The 16,888-nt window shown below is 38.2% G+C and overlaps 1 protein-coding gene across 1 annotated transcript; it reads left to right on the top strand.

The window, feature by feature from the left end:
• The first annotated feature begins 3,649 nt into the window (after positions 1 to 3,649).
• On the top strand, positions 3,650 to 14,364 carry RNF114 (ring finger protein 114). The gene is made up of 6 exons (XM_063297065.1): positions 3,650 to 3,871; positions 6,391 to 6,541; positions 8,739 to 8,845; positions 10,005 to 10,119; positions 11,536 to 11,643; positions 12,020 to 14,364. Exons 1-6 carry the CDS (start codon positions 3,738 to 3,740, stop codon positions 12,083 to 12,085), a joined length of 681 nt encoding a protein of 226 aa, XP_063153135.1. The 5' UTR covers positions 3,650 to 3,737; the 3' UTR covers positions 12,086 to 14,364.
• Positions 14,365 to 16,888: the final 2,524 nt, after the last annotated feature.

Raw genomic sequence — 16,888 nt, 5'->3', positions numbered from 1 at the left:
TTTTTATGAAGTAAAATTTGATAACAGAATGTCTTTGCTGTGACCTTTTATTTGTGAAAGGGGCAAACATGCTGCTGACCAATCACAAATATGTCCTGGCTGTTTGTGCATACATTTATGTTTCTCTAAATTAATGAGAAAGCCCTCAAATACAATTTTACTGCTATGGAATTCTCTCAGGACGCACTCTGATAATACACTGTACAGTACTAATTAGAATGCCACCTTCCCTCTCTTCAATCCTGTTTTGGAATCATGGTGAATATAATGCTTTTTACATTTCTCAATTCCTTTGGTAATGATCTCAATCAATCTTTCTTTGCAACTGTTCCCTGTCAAGAGGAATATTGTGCAAACCACCAGAAAAATGTACATAAATACATGTGGACAACATGTATGGGTGTGTGGAAGGAAGGACTGTTTGATTCTTGGAGCACTGGAAGTTCAAGGTGGGTCACAATATTCAGTGGGTGCCCAGCTTGATAGATTCATGTTCCTTACATTTAGCCATTTACTAGCTTGGATTGAACTATGATTGGCTGACAGTGCTTTCTGTGAGCTTCAGACTCATACAGACAATACCAGGCTGAAAATGTTTGAGATCTGCAGATGGTGAAGACAATTTAAAGAAATTGCATGTTGGTTTCAGGACCTAAATTTCCACCTTTGTAGTTTATCTACAGTAGTTCAGAGGCAACAGCCCAATTTGGGGAGAAAGAGGATATATTTGTTTCAGTATAATCAAAATTCAGTTACATAAATGAAAAGCATTAGAAAGCAATGCCATCATTAATGTTCGTATTAATCTTGCATTAAGAGAAGGCAAAGAAGACTCTTGTCCTTAGAAAAGATCAATTAACAGATTGATATTACCATTCTGTACAAAATTCTGTCCAAATCATGCATAAGTAGCAACTAAGTAAAATATTACATTCTCCATCCCTTAAGTTCATATCAAGAGACCAGCCAACAGCCCCTTTGGGTATTTTTAAGTGCTGTTTTCTCTGAGGACAAAGACAAATGCTGAACACTTAGATAATCTCCAAGAATGCCCAGAGAGAGGTAACTTTTAAGCCCATTTTAGCATTCTAATACTGTGAAAATATTGTTGTTACTTGTGACTAGTGGCCTGAGGATCTACATACCATTCTGATCCACTTGGTTGCTTTGAATCATCCACTTTGTAACTCTTGAATGCCCCCCTCTGCTTGCTTTATGACCTGTAGCCAACAGGTCCATGGGGTTCTATCTCTACCTCTCTCTCACACACAAAGTCATGAGAGTTGTTGGTCTTGTTTTGTATATTTGCCTCTTGCTTAATCAAGGATCCTACTATTCAGTGGGTGAGTTTTGCTCTCATCACATCCCACTAAGCTTTATCATGGTTTGTTGAATAAGGCACATTTGCTGACATAGAAGCTCACTGAATTAAGGTTAGGCCCTCTCTTTCAGCCCAATCCACCTCACAAGATTGTTGTTGTGGAGAAAAGCTAGAGGAGACATATACATAACCTTGAACTCCTGAAGAAAAGACAGCCTATATATTTAAAGAATAAGCACATCATAAGAAATAGATCTATTTTAAAAGAGTCAGTATACTTACTAGGCTGTTGACAAAAATTATTGTACCAGTGCTCTAACCCTGCTGGGAATTGTCAAAGATACAGTAATAGTTTTGTAGTTGGGCCATGCTCACAGGTACTTTCAATCAAATATACTCTAGCACTGTTATCAAAATGTATTTGCATCTATTACTCTACATTTTCTTTTTAATTGATTTTTTAAAAGAAAGACCAAAAAAGCACTATAGAAAGCCAAAGGGGTAGAAGACATTGGCCATGTTCATATACTGTCATTATAAACCATGGTTTTTGTACAAGCCACAATTAGCTGGGTTATATGTTAACCCATAAATAGGTGATGAGTTCACATGACATACTAAATATAAACTTTTATACCTTATAGCAATCCATGAACTAGGTTACATTATTTCTGCCAGGTAGCAAAAGTCTTATCACAGGTCTTGCAAATTAGCCTTAATGATTTGACAAGTAGTTTTGTTGGCTGATATCTCAGTATACATTACAGCAGCCTTTCTCAACCTTTTGACCCTGGAGGAACCCTTGAAATATTTTTCAGGCCTTGGGGAACCCCTGCACATTCAGGCTAAAATACAGGCCAGAAGTTACAGAATTATTATATTTGTTTCATGTGTCGGCCTGTATATACTCTTACCCTACCTATTCAAATTGTACGCAGAACACATCATGCGACATGCTGGGCTTGAGGAATCCAAGGCTGGAGTTAAAATCGCTGGAAGAAACATTAACAATCTCAGATATGCAGACGATACCACTTTGATAGCTGAAAGCGAAGAGGAACTGAGGAGCCTTATGATGATGGTGAAAGAAGAAAGTGCAAAAGCTGGCTTGCAGCTAAACCTCAAAAAAACCAAGATTATGGCAACCAGCTTGATTGATAACTGGCAAATAGAGGGAGAAAATGTAGCAGGAGTGAAAGACTTTGTATTTCTAGGTGCGAAGATTACTGCAGATGCTGACTGCAATCAGGAAATCAGAAGATGCTTAATCCTTGGGAGAAGAGCAATGACAAATCTCAATAAAATAGTTAAGACCAGAGACATCACACTGACAACAAAGGCCCGCATAGTTAAAGCAATGGTATTCCCCGTAGTAACATATGGCTGTGAGAGCTGGACCATAAGGAAGGCTGAGAGAAGGAAGATCGATGCTTTTGAACTGTGGTGTTGGAGGAAAATTCTGAGAGTGCCTTGGACTGCAAGAAGATCAAACTAGTCTGTACTCCAGGAAATAAAGCCAGACTGCTCACTTGAGGGAATATTAAAGGCAAAACTGAAATACGTTGGCCACATAATGAGAAGACAGGACACCCTGGAGAAGATGCTGATGCTAGGGAGAGTGGAGGGCAAAAGGAAGAGGGGCTGACCAAGGGCAAGGTGGATGGATGATATTCTAGAGGTGACGGACTCGTCCCTGGGGGAGCTGGGGGTGTTGACAACCGACAGGAAGTTCTGGTGTGGGCTGGTCCATGAAGTCACGAAGAGTCGGAAGCGACTAAATGAATAAACAACAAACAAAATTTGATTTCTCAAACACAGCAAAGAACAAATTCTAGATACAAAAGTTTAATTAGTGACAAATTTCAATCCATCTAACCTAAGGACTGTAGTTAGTATACTAGCTAGACTTCCAACGAAAAAGTTTTACAAACTTCATCTTCATTTGATGGGCAGAAGCAGGAGGCATAACAGTAGTTCGATACACAGATCCTGCTCGATCATGATCAAGTCTGGCTGCTTTTAAAAGCCAGCCACTTGAAAGCCACGGTTTGCTGCTTAGCAAGGAAAGTCAATCTGCCAACTATGGCTTGTTCGACAAGACACCCTTAAAACAAAGTATGGCTTACTGCATTGCGTACACCCAAGAGTAAACCCATTTAGCCCCCGCATCTCTAACACGCAATCCACTTCGAAGCCTCCCCGCCAGCTTTCGTCCTGTCTTTACTTCCAAGCACCCGCGCGCCACTCAGCATGCCCCCGCCGTGACGACAAGTGAGCGTTCCTCAGCGTGCGCCTGCGACGTGATGGGCGTGGCCGAACGCGGTCTGGGCCTTTTAGGCCGCCGTCGTTCTCTCTAGCTTCATGCTAGTGCTGTTGTGAGGCTGCCAGAGTGGCTTTGCGGAAGTCATTCTAGAAGATGGCGTTGGCTGAGGCGAGTGCTCGGTTGCCGGAGGGTGCGACTGGGGAGCGAGTGGATCCGCTTTCTCGCTTCACTTGCCCTGTGTGCCTGGAGGTGTTTGAGAGCCCAGTGCGAGCGCCTTGCGGTCATATGTGAGTATGAAGAGGAGAGGGAAGCCAGGCCACCCGAGAGGGGGTCGTGTGAGATGACTGGGTAACCATGGCAACGGAGGGCGGTCGGGTCCGAAAGCCTGGCTGGAGCTTTGAGGTTGAGTCACTTGTGTGAGGAACAAAGCGGGGGAACAACCTTACTCCAGCCTTGTATTTTCCCAATACATTGGACCTCAGTTCCCATCTTCCACATCTAGCGTGGGCATGCTAGTTGGGGATGGTGGACATTCCGCGTGTCTAGAAAGAACCAGGCCGGGGACAACTGTTGTAAAAAGCCCGGTAAAAGCAGGCCAATTTTAAATTGATGCCTCTACTTTTTTCTAGTTGGATGGTCCGAGTTTCATTTTTGTTTCTTCTACTTTTGCTTTCGTCGACTTAAGTAATAAAACAATGAACTGTGCAAACTTTTAACTCATTGCAGCCCCTCAATCTCTCTCTAGATGTTATTGTGGAACCTGAACTTTCAAGAATTGTGACCTGGTGGTTAGTTACGGGGCAGAGCTATTAATACTGCCTTCATAAAGGGAAAAGGAAATGGCCTCGTGGGCAGAATCCGAGAGAGGCCTGAATCCTTAGTGGCTATGTAGGAAGGATTTTTGCTGATGTAATCTTAAGCATTGCCAACAACGTTTTTACCCGTATTTTTGTGCAAAACTTTTAAAGATGAAGGAGTTCAACCCTTGGGTCACTTCACTGAGATTCTGTAATTCACACTTTTTTGAGATAAAAGTAGATAGGTAAGAGAAAGAACCAAAAAAAAGATTGAATAAACTTGAGAGGGGGACTGCTCTCAGTGCAGCATTTCTTTCTGCTGATTTTACTACTGTAGTTCACAACCATAAATGAGAGGGTCTGCCAGTTTTGCTTTATCTGCTCAGTATGTCTTTGTAGTATTCAAAACACCTATTTTCTGTTCAGATCTTGCTGAGGCTTCCATTGTTAGCCATTAGGAACAGGAAAGATATGGCAAATAAGTCTGCAAGAAAGCTAAAGACCAATTTTGTCTTGGGAGACAAAGTCCCAGTGAAAAGACATTTACAATGAGAAGGAAAAGTAATATATAGATTAGTCATACCTCCCTGGGGTTTAGGTGTCACTGTATGCAATTTTGAGAAAGCATAAGAAAGATATCTAGTGATTGAATAGAGCCTGTTTAAAAAAGGAGTTAGAAATAACAGGAACAGGTGTGGAATATAGCAAATCCCTTTGCTGTATAAATAGTCCTTGTTTGTAGTGGAGTTTTGAAATTAGAATGACCTGATACAGTAGCAGTTCTGTAGATAAATAAGTTCTACTAGTTTTGGATTTATCATATTTTTTTTTTCTAAGAAGGTCTTTGGCTAGCATATTTTGGTCACTAAGGAAGAGCTGATATGCAGGGCCTAGACTAGGATGTTTGAAGCATTTAGGAACTGATATGACAGATAGTTCATCCCTGTATATTCCTGAGAGGATGACATGTGAATCCTTCAAAGAGATAGTCAGACATTATTTTTATAGCTATGGAAATGACCAGCACAGTTGAGGTAAGGGGAATATTATCTTACTTACCTATCAAATTTATATGGCTGCCCATCTCACAAGTGACTCTGGGTGGTATACAACAATTATCTTGTTTTTCTACTTGTATTCATCTTTTTTTGTTAATATGTGTGCAGTATGACCATGGTCACAAATACTTCGGATGTGATGGGTTGGAAACTACATCTTGTTTCAGGCCTTCACAATTCTTCTCTTGAACTCTGTATATCACCAGATGTTATCAGCTGTGCATTAATATTGTGCTCAGAACTTTGCCTAATTCTATAAGAGCAGATAAGATCACTTTCATTTTTATTTTTGGTAATTTTTAAATTGCTTCCAGATGATATAATCTCAAGTACTTCGGAACGTTAACATGTGTCTCCTCTTTGCTATAATTTGATTTTAGGTATTAAACCTGCACTATACTGGGACAGTGGCATTTATCTATTTTATCTTTCCTTAGCTGTTTATTTAATTGTATTATATTGATTTGCTGTGTTTTAACATTTGTAACTTTGTATTTCTCTCTGAACCTGGTTAATGGGTGGATTAGAAGATAATAAGCTCTATTGCAGTACCAGCATGGATATTTCTACTTCAAATCCTGTTAGATATATGTATTCTTAATGATATTTATGCTGGAGATTCTATTTTGTGTACAAGATGCCGCTGATAGGCCAGCAGGATTCAGTGCTTGCTATTGTATTATACTATTGTAACAATATTTTATCTTTGAACGTACTTCCTTCTGACAGTGCACAGTTAAGTATACCACTCTCATTAATGAAGCTGTAAGCAACTTTTCTGGATACATAAAATAGTTTGGTACAAGATGTTTTTCAGCTTTAAGAATACATTGTGATGCATTGATATATTGCTGAGGTATGAGTTATTTTAGTTCAGTAGAGAGGGGAGAATTAGTACATGCCTGTATTTTCTTCAATGAAAGTATATATGTTATTTTTTTTCCATGTTAGCTTTTGTACACCATGCATTCAGGAATGTCTTAAGCCCAAAAAGCCTGTTTGTGGAGTTTGCCGCAGTACCCTGTCTCATGGCAGCAGAGCTCTGGATTTGGAAAAGCAAATTGAAATGACAGAGGCCACTTGCAATGGCTGCAATCAAAAAGTATGAAAAACTGAACTATATTTATCTCTACTTAAAATGAATATGGATACAAATAAATATACTGATACTTTGTCCTGATAAGCAATTGTTACAGAATTCAAAAAAAAAAAATTGTGGGATGGGGAAGAGCCAGTTCAAATCTATGAAAGAAGTGCCAAAAAGGGAGTGACTTTATTTCTTCCCTTGCCTCTGCTAGAGCATCGGAAATAAAAATTTGCAGAACTTGTCATAAGACTGATCAGTTATGTAAACAATCTAGAATCAGCAGTCCTTGCCACAACACACATGTGGCTGTGCTTGCCAACTTGATGTGAAAGTGATGAAAACTTTGTGCAAATCCTCATGTCTCTTTTCACTGTTCCCCTTTGAGAAAGGAAATAATTTTCATAGAAAGTATTTGTATAACGTGCCTTTAGCATTTTTTTGTCAATTACTTAATGTAAAACGTATGTGAATGTGACATTTTAAGGAATCATGGTGTCAGAAATGACCTTAGAAGTCCTCTAGTCCAAGCCCCAGCTCAGTGCAGGATCCATTATAGCATCTCTGACAGAAGACTATCCAGCCTCTGTTTGAAAATCTTCAGTGAAGGAGAACTGGCCACTTCATGTGACAGCTTTTTCCACTAACTGACAGCTTGTGCGGTCAGAAGTTCCTCCTATGTAGCCAGAACCAACTTCCTTGGATTTTTTATCCAATAATTCTGATCCTGCCCTCTTGATGAATAGAGAGTGTCCATTCCTTTTCTAGATGACAGCTAATCTTCAGATATTTGAAAGCTGCTATTGTACATAGCCTCAACTGTCTCTTCCCTAGGTAGACATACCCAGTTCCTTTAACTGTTCCTTGTAGGACTTGATTTTCAGATTCCTCACCATTGTGATAGCCATCTTTGAACTTGCTTCAGTTTGTTTCAAGTTGTGATGCCCAGAAACATGCTGGTTCTTTTCTCCAAAGCAGCTGACATTGATATTTTTGTGGCTGTTCTGAGCTAATGTTCTTTCATGAGTAGAATTACCTTTTTTGTATTACCTTATTTCATGAAGCAAGCTTTGTAAGAAGGATTTTGCAATTAAAAGTTCAGGTAATAGAGTAAATTTCAGTTCAGGAAATGTACTCTTAATAATATCTTGTACCCTAATCAGTTTCTAAGTTACCTTGCTGATGTTAGGTTTCTGTCAGATGTTACAGAAAGTAAAATTGAAGTACTGTCATTTTCAGATGGTTTTTCCAAAGTATATTTATTTCCTGTATTTCCACTGAATGCCTGTTAGTTATACTCCTGAGTTTCAATGTCACATGTTTTAATACATCATTTTACAATGATGCTACTAGGAGACATTAGAAAATTACTCATAATTTGAACCTAATTTGTGGAAGTTCATAGCTCATCTGGCTATGTAGTGCTGCGGCAGGTTGGATTCAGTGCCTATTTAATGCAAATTTTAGAAATACTGTATATCTGTGTTTCTAAACTCACAGATGTAAGTCTACATGGCACTGAATATTTCTAAATAAATTGAGATTTGGAGTATGTCTCAGTTTTTGCTTGTAAATATTAAATATTCTCTGACTGGAAAATTTTGATAGATCAAAAAGTTGCTTAAATATTTTTAATTACATACAAATTATTACATATGGAAAATTCAGAACATGAGATTTGGGTGTTAATCATTTCCTGCTTTCTGAGCACTAGAATTATTAAAAAATGTTAAAGGAAACAGACATAATGAAAGAGTCTGAAGAACATTAACACTTGTACCATAATTTATTGGACATTCGCTTATAATCTGCAGCATTATTCATGAGACCCTGTCACAGTGCAGGATTTAAACTGGATAAGTTGATGTTTTGGCTAGTTGACTGCACTTTGCCTAGTAGAAAATAGGAGACGTAATTTGCCATATAGGGGAAATAGTGGCCTGTTCCACCTCCAGAGAACGAAAGATATGAATGGATCGTGTTCAGGTGAACAAGGTGTCAGCTGTCTAAGCTAGATACTCCACCCTTGCTAGAAGGTTACGTATTGGTTTAGCCTGTCATGCTCTTCTATAACTATGTGTTGTAATCTGCACTGTGTCTACTTTGGCGCTTTCAATTTTTTTCATACAGCCTCCTAAATGTACTTTAGGTTTAAGCTAAGGAACATGGTGTGACTATGTTTAAAAATGAATGTTGTCTTGTATTTTCTGTACAGATGTATCTCTCAAAGCTGCGAAGTCATGCAGCTGCTTGTTCGAAGTACCAGAATTACATAATGGAAGGTGTTAAAGCTGTAACTAAAGAACCACCACAGAATACCAGGTAATCTTGGTGAATTACAGCATCCTTGCTCAGAAAGTTTAAATCATGTGCTGGTATTTATTTGTCTTGAACAAATGACTAGAGAGACAAATCTATTCTAAGTAAGGGATACCTGTTTCTTCTTCTTTTTTAATCTGATTCCTTACGGCCAGCCATTCTTCATTTGAATAGAAGTGAAAAGAGATGGGATTGTGCATTTCTGATATACGGCCTTTTGTTAGTTGCAGAATTCCCCCCAAACCTGCTACCTTATTAGTCAAGGCCTACTTGCTGTTTTTACTCTGAAAGTTTACACAGGATCACTAGGTTTAAGACTGAAAATGTTCACCAAAAGGAACCTGTGATTTTTAACAACTGTAGTCCAGGGTGCTATGTAAGATATGAATTAAGTTGTTTTATGGGGAACCTGAGAAACTGATATAGCCATTGCCTACTTTAAGGCTTTGTGTCAGGCTCGCTTTGCACACCTGCCATGGAGTCACTGCTACATATATCAACTGCTAGATGCTATGCCAGGATGAGAGCACACATGTGTCAGCTCTCGCAGCTTTGCAGACAGAGGGGATTGTTAATCACATTCCTTCATAAGCCCTTGAAGCCATGGGCTGATAAGACACCTGGACTCTAATTAAGTCTAAGGAGATGGGAGGGGGAAGATCAGGAGTGAGAACAGGGTTGTTTGTGAGATGAAACAGGGAGGAGAGACTATGTCAGAGGGAATGATTTAATTTGAATGCTTTGGTGCCAAAACATTTATTCAGAGCTTTGCAACTGTCCTGTGTAATCGGATTTTAATAAATTCTTTAAGCTTCCTAATGGACTGTCTGGAGAATTTCTAAAGTTAAGATCCTGGTACTGGGGCCATCACAGAAAATTAAATCATTAATTTAAAACACTTTGAAAGATGAACTTTGGTGAAAATAAAAATTTTATAACAGGCTCACGTGGTGGGAGAGCTATAAATCTGTTTGTGAAATGTAATTGCCATCAGTCCTCTTCCTCTGTCAAACAAGTTCACCTTTGCGTTGATCAAACTAAGAAGCAGTGATCTTATACAGCTGTGGGAAAGGGTTTAGATGTATTCACAAATTGTTCCTGAATGTTTTGCTTTATGTACTTTTTTCCAAAAAATAAAGGCCTTTTTTCTGTGTTCCTGCAGGAGTGTCCCCAATAGATTTACATTTCCTTGCCCTTATTGCAGTGAAAAAAACCTGGACCAGGAAGGACTGGTAGAACACTGCAAAAACTATCACAGCAACGATGCAAAGCGAGTGGTAATTAATGCTTTTTTCATGGCATAGTCTGATTCAGAGGTGAGCAATCCAGAGGTTGCATTCAGTCCCCCAGAATCCCATTAGTGCTCCCTAAAGTTGGATGGGGCTAAAAAGTTAAACCTTTTTTGGTTTGGGGAAGTTGAACTTTCCTAAGAGGTGAAACAGATGCCTTAAACTTTGCAAAGATTTAAGGTAGCCATTTCACTCCATAGAATCTTCTAACCTTCCCCCAAAGATAACAGTTGGTGGGGTTAAGTGACAAAATCACTTACTTTAGCCTCTGCAAGTTTTTAAGGCCCCCATTTTCACCCTTAAAAACCCATACATCCAAAAACAGATTTTAAAAAATGGCCCCTTTCTCTTGCAGTGTCATAATGTTACCAGCCACATCACTTACAGGCCAAAAATTCATACTGTGGCTTTCTGGAGTGAAAAATCCTAACCTGTGCATGTAGGGCAAATTACAATATTATCTCAAAGTTATGTTTTAGTCTATTTTTTAATGATAAGGCTGTTTTTTATCATATAGCACATATTTCAAACATTTGAAGCCTTTCAAGCAGGGGACTAATAATTTCACAGTAAAACTTATATTCCTGAAAAGACAGTTCAGAACCCTAAATATTTTGACAAAGGAGCAACGTGATTTGCTAAATATGTCTAACTTGTTCTGAATGTTGTTTAATCAAAAACCTGTACTAGAACTCTCAGACATAATATCTAAAAACTCTCCAATTTTGTGATGCGTTATATGCTGAACTTTAAATATTTCAAGAAAAAACATTTAGGAAATTCGCTACTCAAATACATGTTTGGGATATTTGATGAGGAAATGACCTATCTACCCTTCCCCCCATATTTGTTTGTGCCTGCTGAAAATCTGTAACTGAGGATCCTTAGAAAAGCCTTCAGAGCCTTGTCACCCTCTAGATGTGTAGACTTAACTCTCAGAATTCTCAGCAATGTCTGGGAACCCAGGAAGTTAAAAGTCCATATTTCTGATGGGAGTTTAGGTTGGTTTAGGACAATGTGATACACTAGGAATGTACAAAACTTACAATTCAGGGATGGAACATTTTGAGGACTCTAGAAAATTCCATTCTTCCTCTGGACCACATCTGTCCATTTCAGGAGTACTTTGGTGGTTTTCTGGAAGTACTACTACTCTTCCCCTGGAGTGGCCAGATGATAAGGTTTGGAGAAGAAATGGAGCATTCTGGAAAGTTTGAATCTCTGTAATGCAGCATGCTGTGGGAAAGGGATTAATATTGGGAGAATTTAGCATCACTTTCATGGACAGAACTTTTGATATAAGGGACTTTTGTGGCCTACTTGCTGATGGACATGGTTTAGAATGCATGCTGGTGAGATGCAAAAAGTAAAGGGTATAGGTGGATAAACTATCAACTCTTCCAGGTTTGCCCAATCTGTGCATCAATGCCATGGGGAGATCCACACTACAGAAGTGCTAACTTCATGGAACATCTTCAGCGACGCCATCAGTTTTCATATGATACTTTTGTGGTAAGGTATATTGGTCTTAGTCTACATGTAAAAACCTGGAGCAGCAAAAATATTTTTTAATTTCTGATTAGTCTTGTTCTACCAGTTTGAAAACTGTGGCTTTTTTAGAAGTATGGCTCCATACTCCACACTTCAGCCAATTTAAAAAGGCAGTTAGTGAGCTATATTGCAACTGGGCCCTGAGCCTTCACAGACTTTTATTTAGATAATAATGAGTTGTACCTTCTCTAGCAGTAGAATGTTCTGTCTTCAAGTAAAGCATCTGTTCATTTGTCTTACATGCTACTCCAGTCATACCTCCTTTGAGCAGCTGTGATCAGTTCTGGAATTAGGCAAAATCTGTCCACTCATGTATATTTATGTCTTCTGTATTTAGGATTATGATGCTGATGAAGATGATATGATGGCCCAAGTCCTTTTGCGTTCCTTGAGGGATCAATGAACAAAGCAAGAAGTATTCTTAATACTTGGCTTCCATTAGTGAGAAAAGACCACAGACATGACTTCCTCCAAGATATGTTGGCACATACAAATTTAAACTGAAGGCTTCCCCATGGTTCTTGTTCCTGTCTTCATACTTCTAATTTTGCTTTTTCTAATGGACTTTCTGTTGAAGCTCACCTTCTCCAAGCTGTGTTTTTCTTACTCATCTCTGGATATTTTTTTCTTCTTATATCTGTTTCAACTCTGAATGCTTACAGTCAGGAGCCTAGAAATAATTCTAGTCTATAAGCACCTTTATTTAAATTAATGTTATTATATTGTTTAACATGGATCATCAGTTAGAAGCCCAGGTTCCCTAAATACTTGGAAACTCTGGTTATTAGTTTCAGATATCAGTCCAGATACAGGATTTCATTTCTAATAAAGTAGGAATTTGATATCAAATCCAGCTTTGCAAAAGTAGGTATTGGCCTTCAATAATATATAACGCCCTGGTTGGAAATTCTAATACTGTAAGCCATTGTTTTTTTCCTGACTGTACAATAGGTAAGGGTGATGTTTATCTTAATACATATTTTGACTGTGAACATTTATGCTGAGTTGAGATAGGAACTATGAAGAGATCATTGGCTCCTGAAAGATGAATAATTCAAGGTTAATATTTCATTTCTGGCTTCCTAAGGCTAAATACATCTTTATATATTTCTACCTCTATGCCTAGAATTCAGAACAATCTGATAGCAACAATAGTGCAAACTTTAACATCTGGTTCTTTAGGTATAACAAATGTTAAAACCTCTTATGCTTTGTGTAAACTGTGCTTCTGTCTAATGCAGAAATGCCATACGTTCATAAGTGAGATTTCCATGCAGACAATAGAATATTTCATATACTTAACAAATCATGCCATACAAATTGCCACATTCTGAATTCAGAGGCTGCTGTGAATCCTTGAACCTGCAGGTTAATTCTAAAGATAATTGATTTTATTTTGCCCATGTATTGAGGCCAAATATGACAAACAGGGATGATACCAACTAGCCTTGATATCTGTGTTTTCAGTAGGAAATGGAAATATTTGTAAAGCTGTATGAATACAGACTGTATGTACCTGGGAGCCTTGATCTTGAGTCAGAATGTGTGCACATATTGCTTCACTGTCTACCGAAGAGAACTTGCAGGTGCATTTCTACTCCATCACATTTACTCAAGAGTACTAATAAATGGAATAAGATTGCTGTGGTGAAGTGACTTACAAGGTTTTGCTGGGGTATGGTGAATACTTTTGAATGTATTACAGTCTCTGGATATTAGTCCCAAGTAAGTTAAATTTTTAATCTTAGGGTGGCACAAGCAAGCCATGTTCAGAATAAAAATCTTCAATGCCCATAAGTGGCAAATGCATATAAGAACTGAGCTAGACAATGGATGCTTTTGTTACGTCATTAAATGCATTCAATGACAGCTTTTTGCACTAAGTAGATGTGATGCTGACCTTGAGTGTACATTGACTAGAAACAGGACTGATTCATACACATTTGGCTCAGGAGTCACGTGGTATTGATCTGAAGCTTAAATGTGTAAGTGAGAAAGACCTGGAAAACGATTCCTTTAAAGTTAGTTGATGGCCTAGAGCCAATAATACCATAGCATAGTTGGCATTGGTGTCTTGATCTAACTGCCAACTGCTCATGCTGCCTTCTAGAAAGAACTGCTTAATTTATGCTTCAGCACTGATCAAGAAGTCTTTGGTGGCTAGGATTTCAGGAGTTTCCACTGGATCATTAGTGATGTTTCTGGTGAGGTTGGCCAAGCTATTGAGTGCCTGTGTTTTTATGGGCCTTTTTCAAGTTACCTCTTCCAACAGCAGACCCTTGTGTGCTCCTCCCCATCTTAGAATGGCCGCTAAAGGAGCCAGAAGGGAAAGCTGACCATACATAGATGCACAAAAGTGCCTTCTGCATGCATGTGGGCTCTTGGGGTCCTGGCCATTGTCTTTCAGTATTTGAGCAAAAACAAATATTCTGCCAGTCACCTGCGGAATTCACAGGAACTAGGTATCGTAATACATGAAAGTACTTTTTTTTCTTGTATTCTAAGTGCACTTCTAGTGTTTTAATAGGAATTTTAGAACTTCAGAACTGTCTTCTGGCTTTTAAATAAAAAAGTGAATAAACTTAGTTGATAAAATGTACAGAAATTTTTTTCCTTGTTGTAGAAGTTCCAAAGTTTGTCATTTGAACTAGATTAATAAACTGAATAGTAAATTGCATTCTCCAGGTTTTGCCCTATCTCTTCTGTTTACTGTTAAGTGATGCTGGCACATAATGGGGTTTAATTCAGCAATCATTTTTAACTAAATCTACTTCAGTATTGCCCCATTTATAGATTATACTGTGCAGCTGCAATGTGGATCAACATAAATTAGCTTTGCATTGGTTTGGATGAAACCAGTACCTAAGCAGAACAATTCACAAATTCATATCTGAATTTCCCACTAGCAAGAAATGTCATGAAAATGGGGTGGGAAATCCTGGAAACAGCAAATTTAGATTATGTAAAAATCAGACTAGTGACTACCTAATAAGTAGCTATAAGGAAATATGATTGTGTGGCAAAAGATACTTGGAATTTATGTAAAAAGTATGGATCTGATGTCCCAAATTAATATGACCATAGCATTGAAAACATGTTTTACAATGAACATCTAAATTTGGAAGTCCTGTAGAATTTTTATATGAATTGAGATTTAGAACCCAACATGCTGGACATCACAGTAGTTGAAGAAAAGCAAATTTTACTTATAGATGTGGTAATGCCAAATGACAGCAGAGTAGTTCCAAAGGAACTGGAAAAGATTGTAAAATAACAGGTCTTAATTGAAATACACGGATTACAGAATAGACCAGCAAAAGTTATCCCCATAATTATTGGAATGTTACAAACTAAAATATTAGAATTAGTTGACTTCACAATGTTTACAAAAAAACAGCTTTGTTCAGAAGTACATATTTGTTAGGGCAGTATTTGAATAATTCTTAGACTTTGGGATAAAGCTTGATTTGATCCTAAATTATCAGTATTTGCTGAGCATTCTTAGAAGAGAATATACATATACAGTACATGTGTGTCTACATTCATTCATATTCATAACAGAATATGAATGTTCATGGCACAGAGCCAGTTTGGTGTAGTGGTTAAGGCACCAGGCTAGAAACCAGGAGACCGGAGTTCTAGTCCTGCCTTAGGCACAAAGGCAGCTGGATGACCTTGGTCCAGTCACACACCCTCAGCCCTAGGAAGGAGGCAATGGCAAACCACTTCTGAAAAACCTTGCCAAGAAAACTGCAAGGACTTGTCCAGGCAATCACCAGGAGTTAATACTGACTCAGCACACACACAAAAAAAAGCTCATGGAAGGGAGTGGGGAAAAAGGTGAGCGTATGATTCCTCCTTAATGTGGACACATACTCTACAGAAATGTTGCAAGTTTCTTAGGGATTATTCACGGGGCTGCAGCTGCAACCACACAACTAATCCCTGCTAAGAAATTTCCAACTGGTATAGTTGCAGTTGCCCACAAAACATTTAAAAAGAAAAGACCAAATTGGGAAAAGTTACTCTCTCATGGGTTTTTCTGAAATTTATTTCCCTTGTAAAGTATTGGTATGCTTATAAATTTCATTCAATTCTGTTAGTTTTGCAGTGATAGTTAATTAGTGGCATGGCTACTTGGATTTCAGACTTGCACCATGGGTTAAACTGGGGTAATCAATTTGAGTTGTACTGACTGTAATCTGGGCAATTAGTAAAACCCAGATCAATTACCCCAATTTAACCCATGATGCAAATATAATAATGGTCTTACATTTCTACATCCTCTATGAGGCTATTGTGTAATATAAAGGATAGGAATTGATTATCTACATATTGCCACTTCTTCCCCCAGTTTGAATCTGATTATCTCCTTTATCATTCAGTCTGATATTCTGCATGTGTGGACCTGTTTCCCATTAGCCAGCAAGTTCAGTGGTTGAACACGAGGGAAATTGTAGTCCAAAATTTCAGGCCAAAACATTTCTCTTCCACACTGGTAACAACTGAAATCATACATGCAACATCAAATGATAGTGGCTGGATTCATAGAATACATTAAATCAACATTCAGTAAACTACATAATGGTACAGTGTGATATATAAATCTATAGCTGAGTATAAAAGGATTTTTTGAAATTCTGCAAATCCCTACACAGAAAAGTTGGGTGGAAGATTCTTTTGAATTTCTCCAGTGGAAGAAGGAGGTTTTCAAACATTTTTCAAGGTTAGCTCTGCCCTTAGTAATATTAGTAATAACAAAAATAAATAGTAATAAATAACATTGCTACCAGCCCACCTATTTATCCCCAAGGCTGATGTTTCCTCATGTTCTCTTCCCTGACATTTAATTGGAGACTGAAGATCCATGGAGGTCGCAGGCCTAAGAGACATTATTGTATAGTGATAGAACATCACAGGCATTCCTAGATCATCTTTTAACTTCACTGAAGTTCTTTGGGAAAAGTAGGTTCATCAACTTTTAATGAGAACAACTACTGTTAACTCTACTGCTTAATTGCATATTTATCCGTGTTCTACAACTGTGCTGGAAACAAATGATCAGGCTTCTCGTTTAGCACGATTCACAATTGGAACTAGCTGTATTGGTCGTATTTCAATGTGTCCTGATTTTATAGTCACAATCCTTCAATTTCCCTGGACACTTAGGATGTTGACATCAGATTTCCATCTTCCAGCAAGTGAG

The sequence above is a fragment of the Candoia aspera genome, chromosome 3 (assembly GCF_035149785.1).
Source record: "Candoia aspera isolate rCanAsp1 chromosome 3, rCanAsp1.hap2, whole genome shotgun sequence".
NCBI lineage: Eukaryota > Metazoa > Chordata > Lepidosauria > Squamata > Boidae > Candoia > Candoia aspera.
The sequence above is the reverse complement of the archived record's forward strand: the minus strand, read 5'-3'. Positions and strand labels throughout refer to the sequence as shown.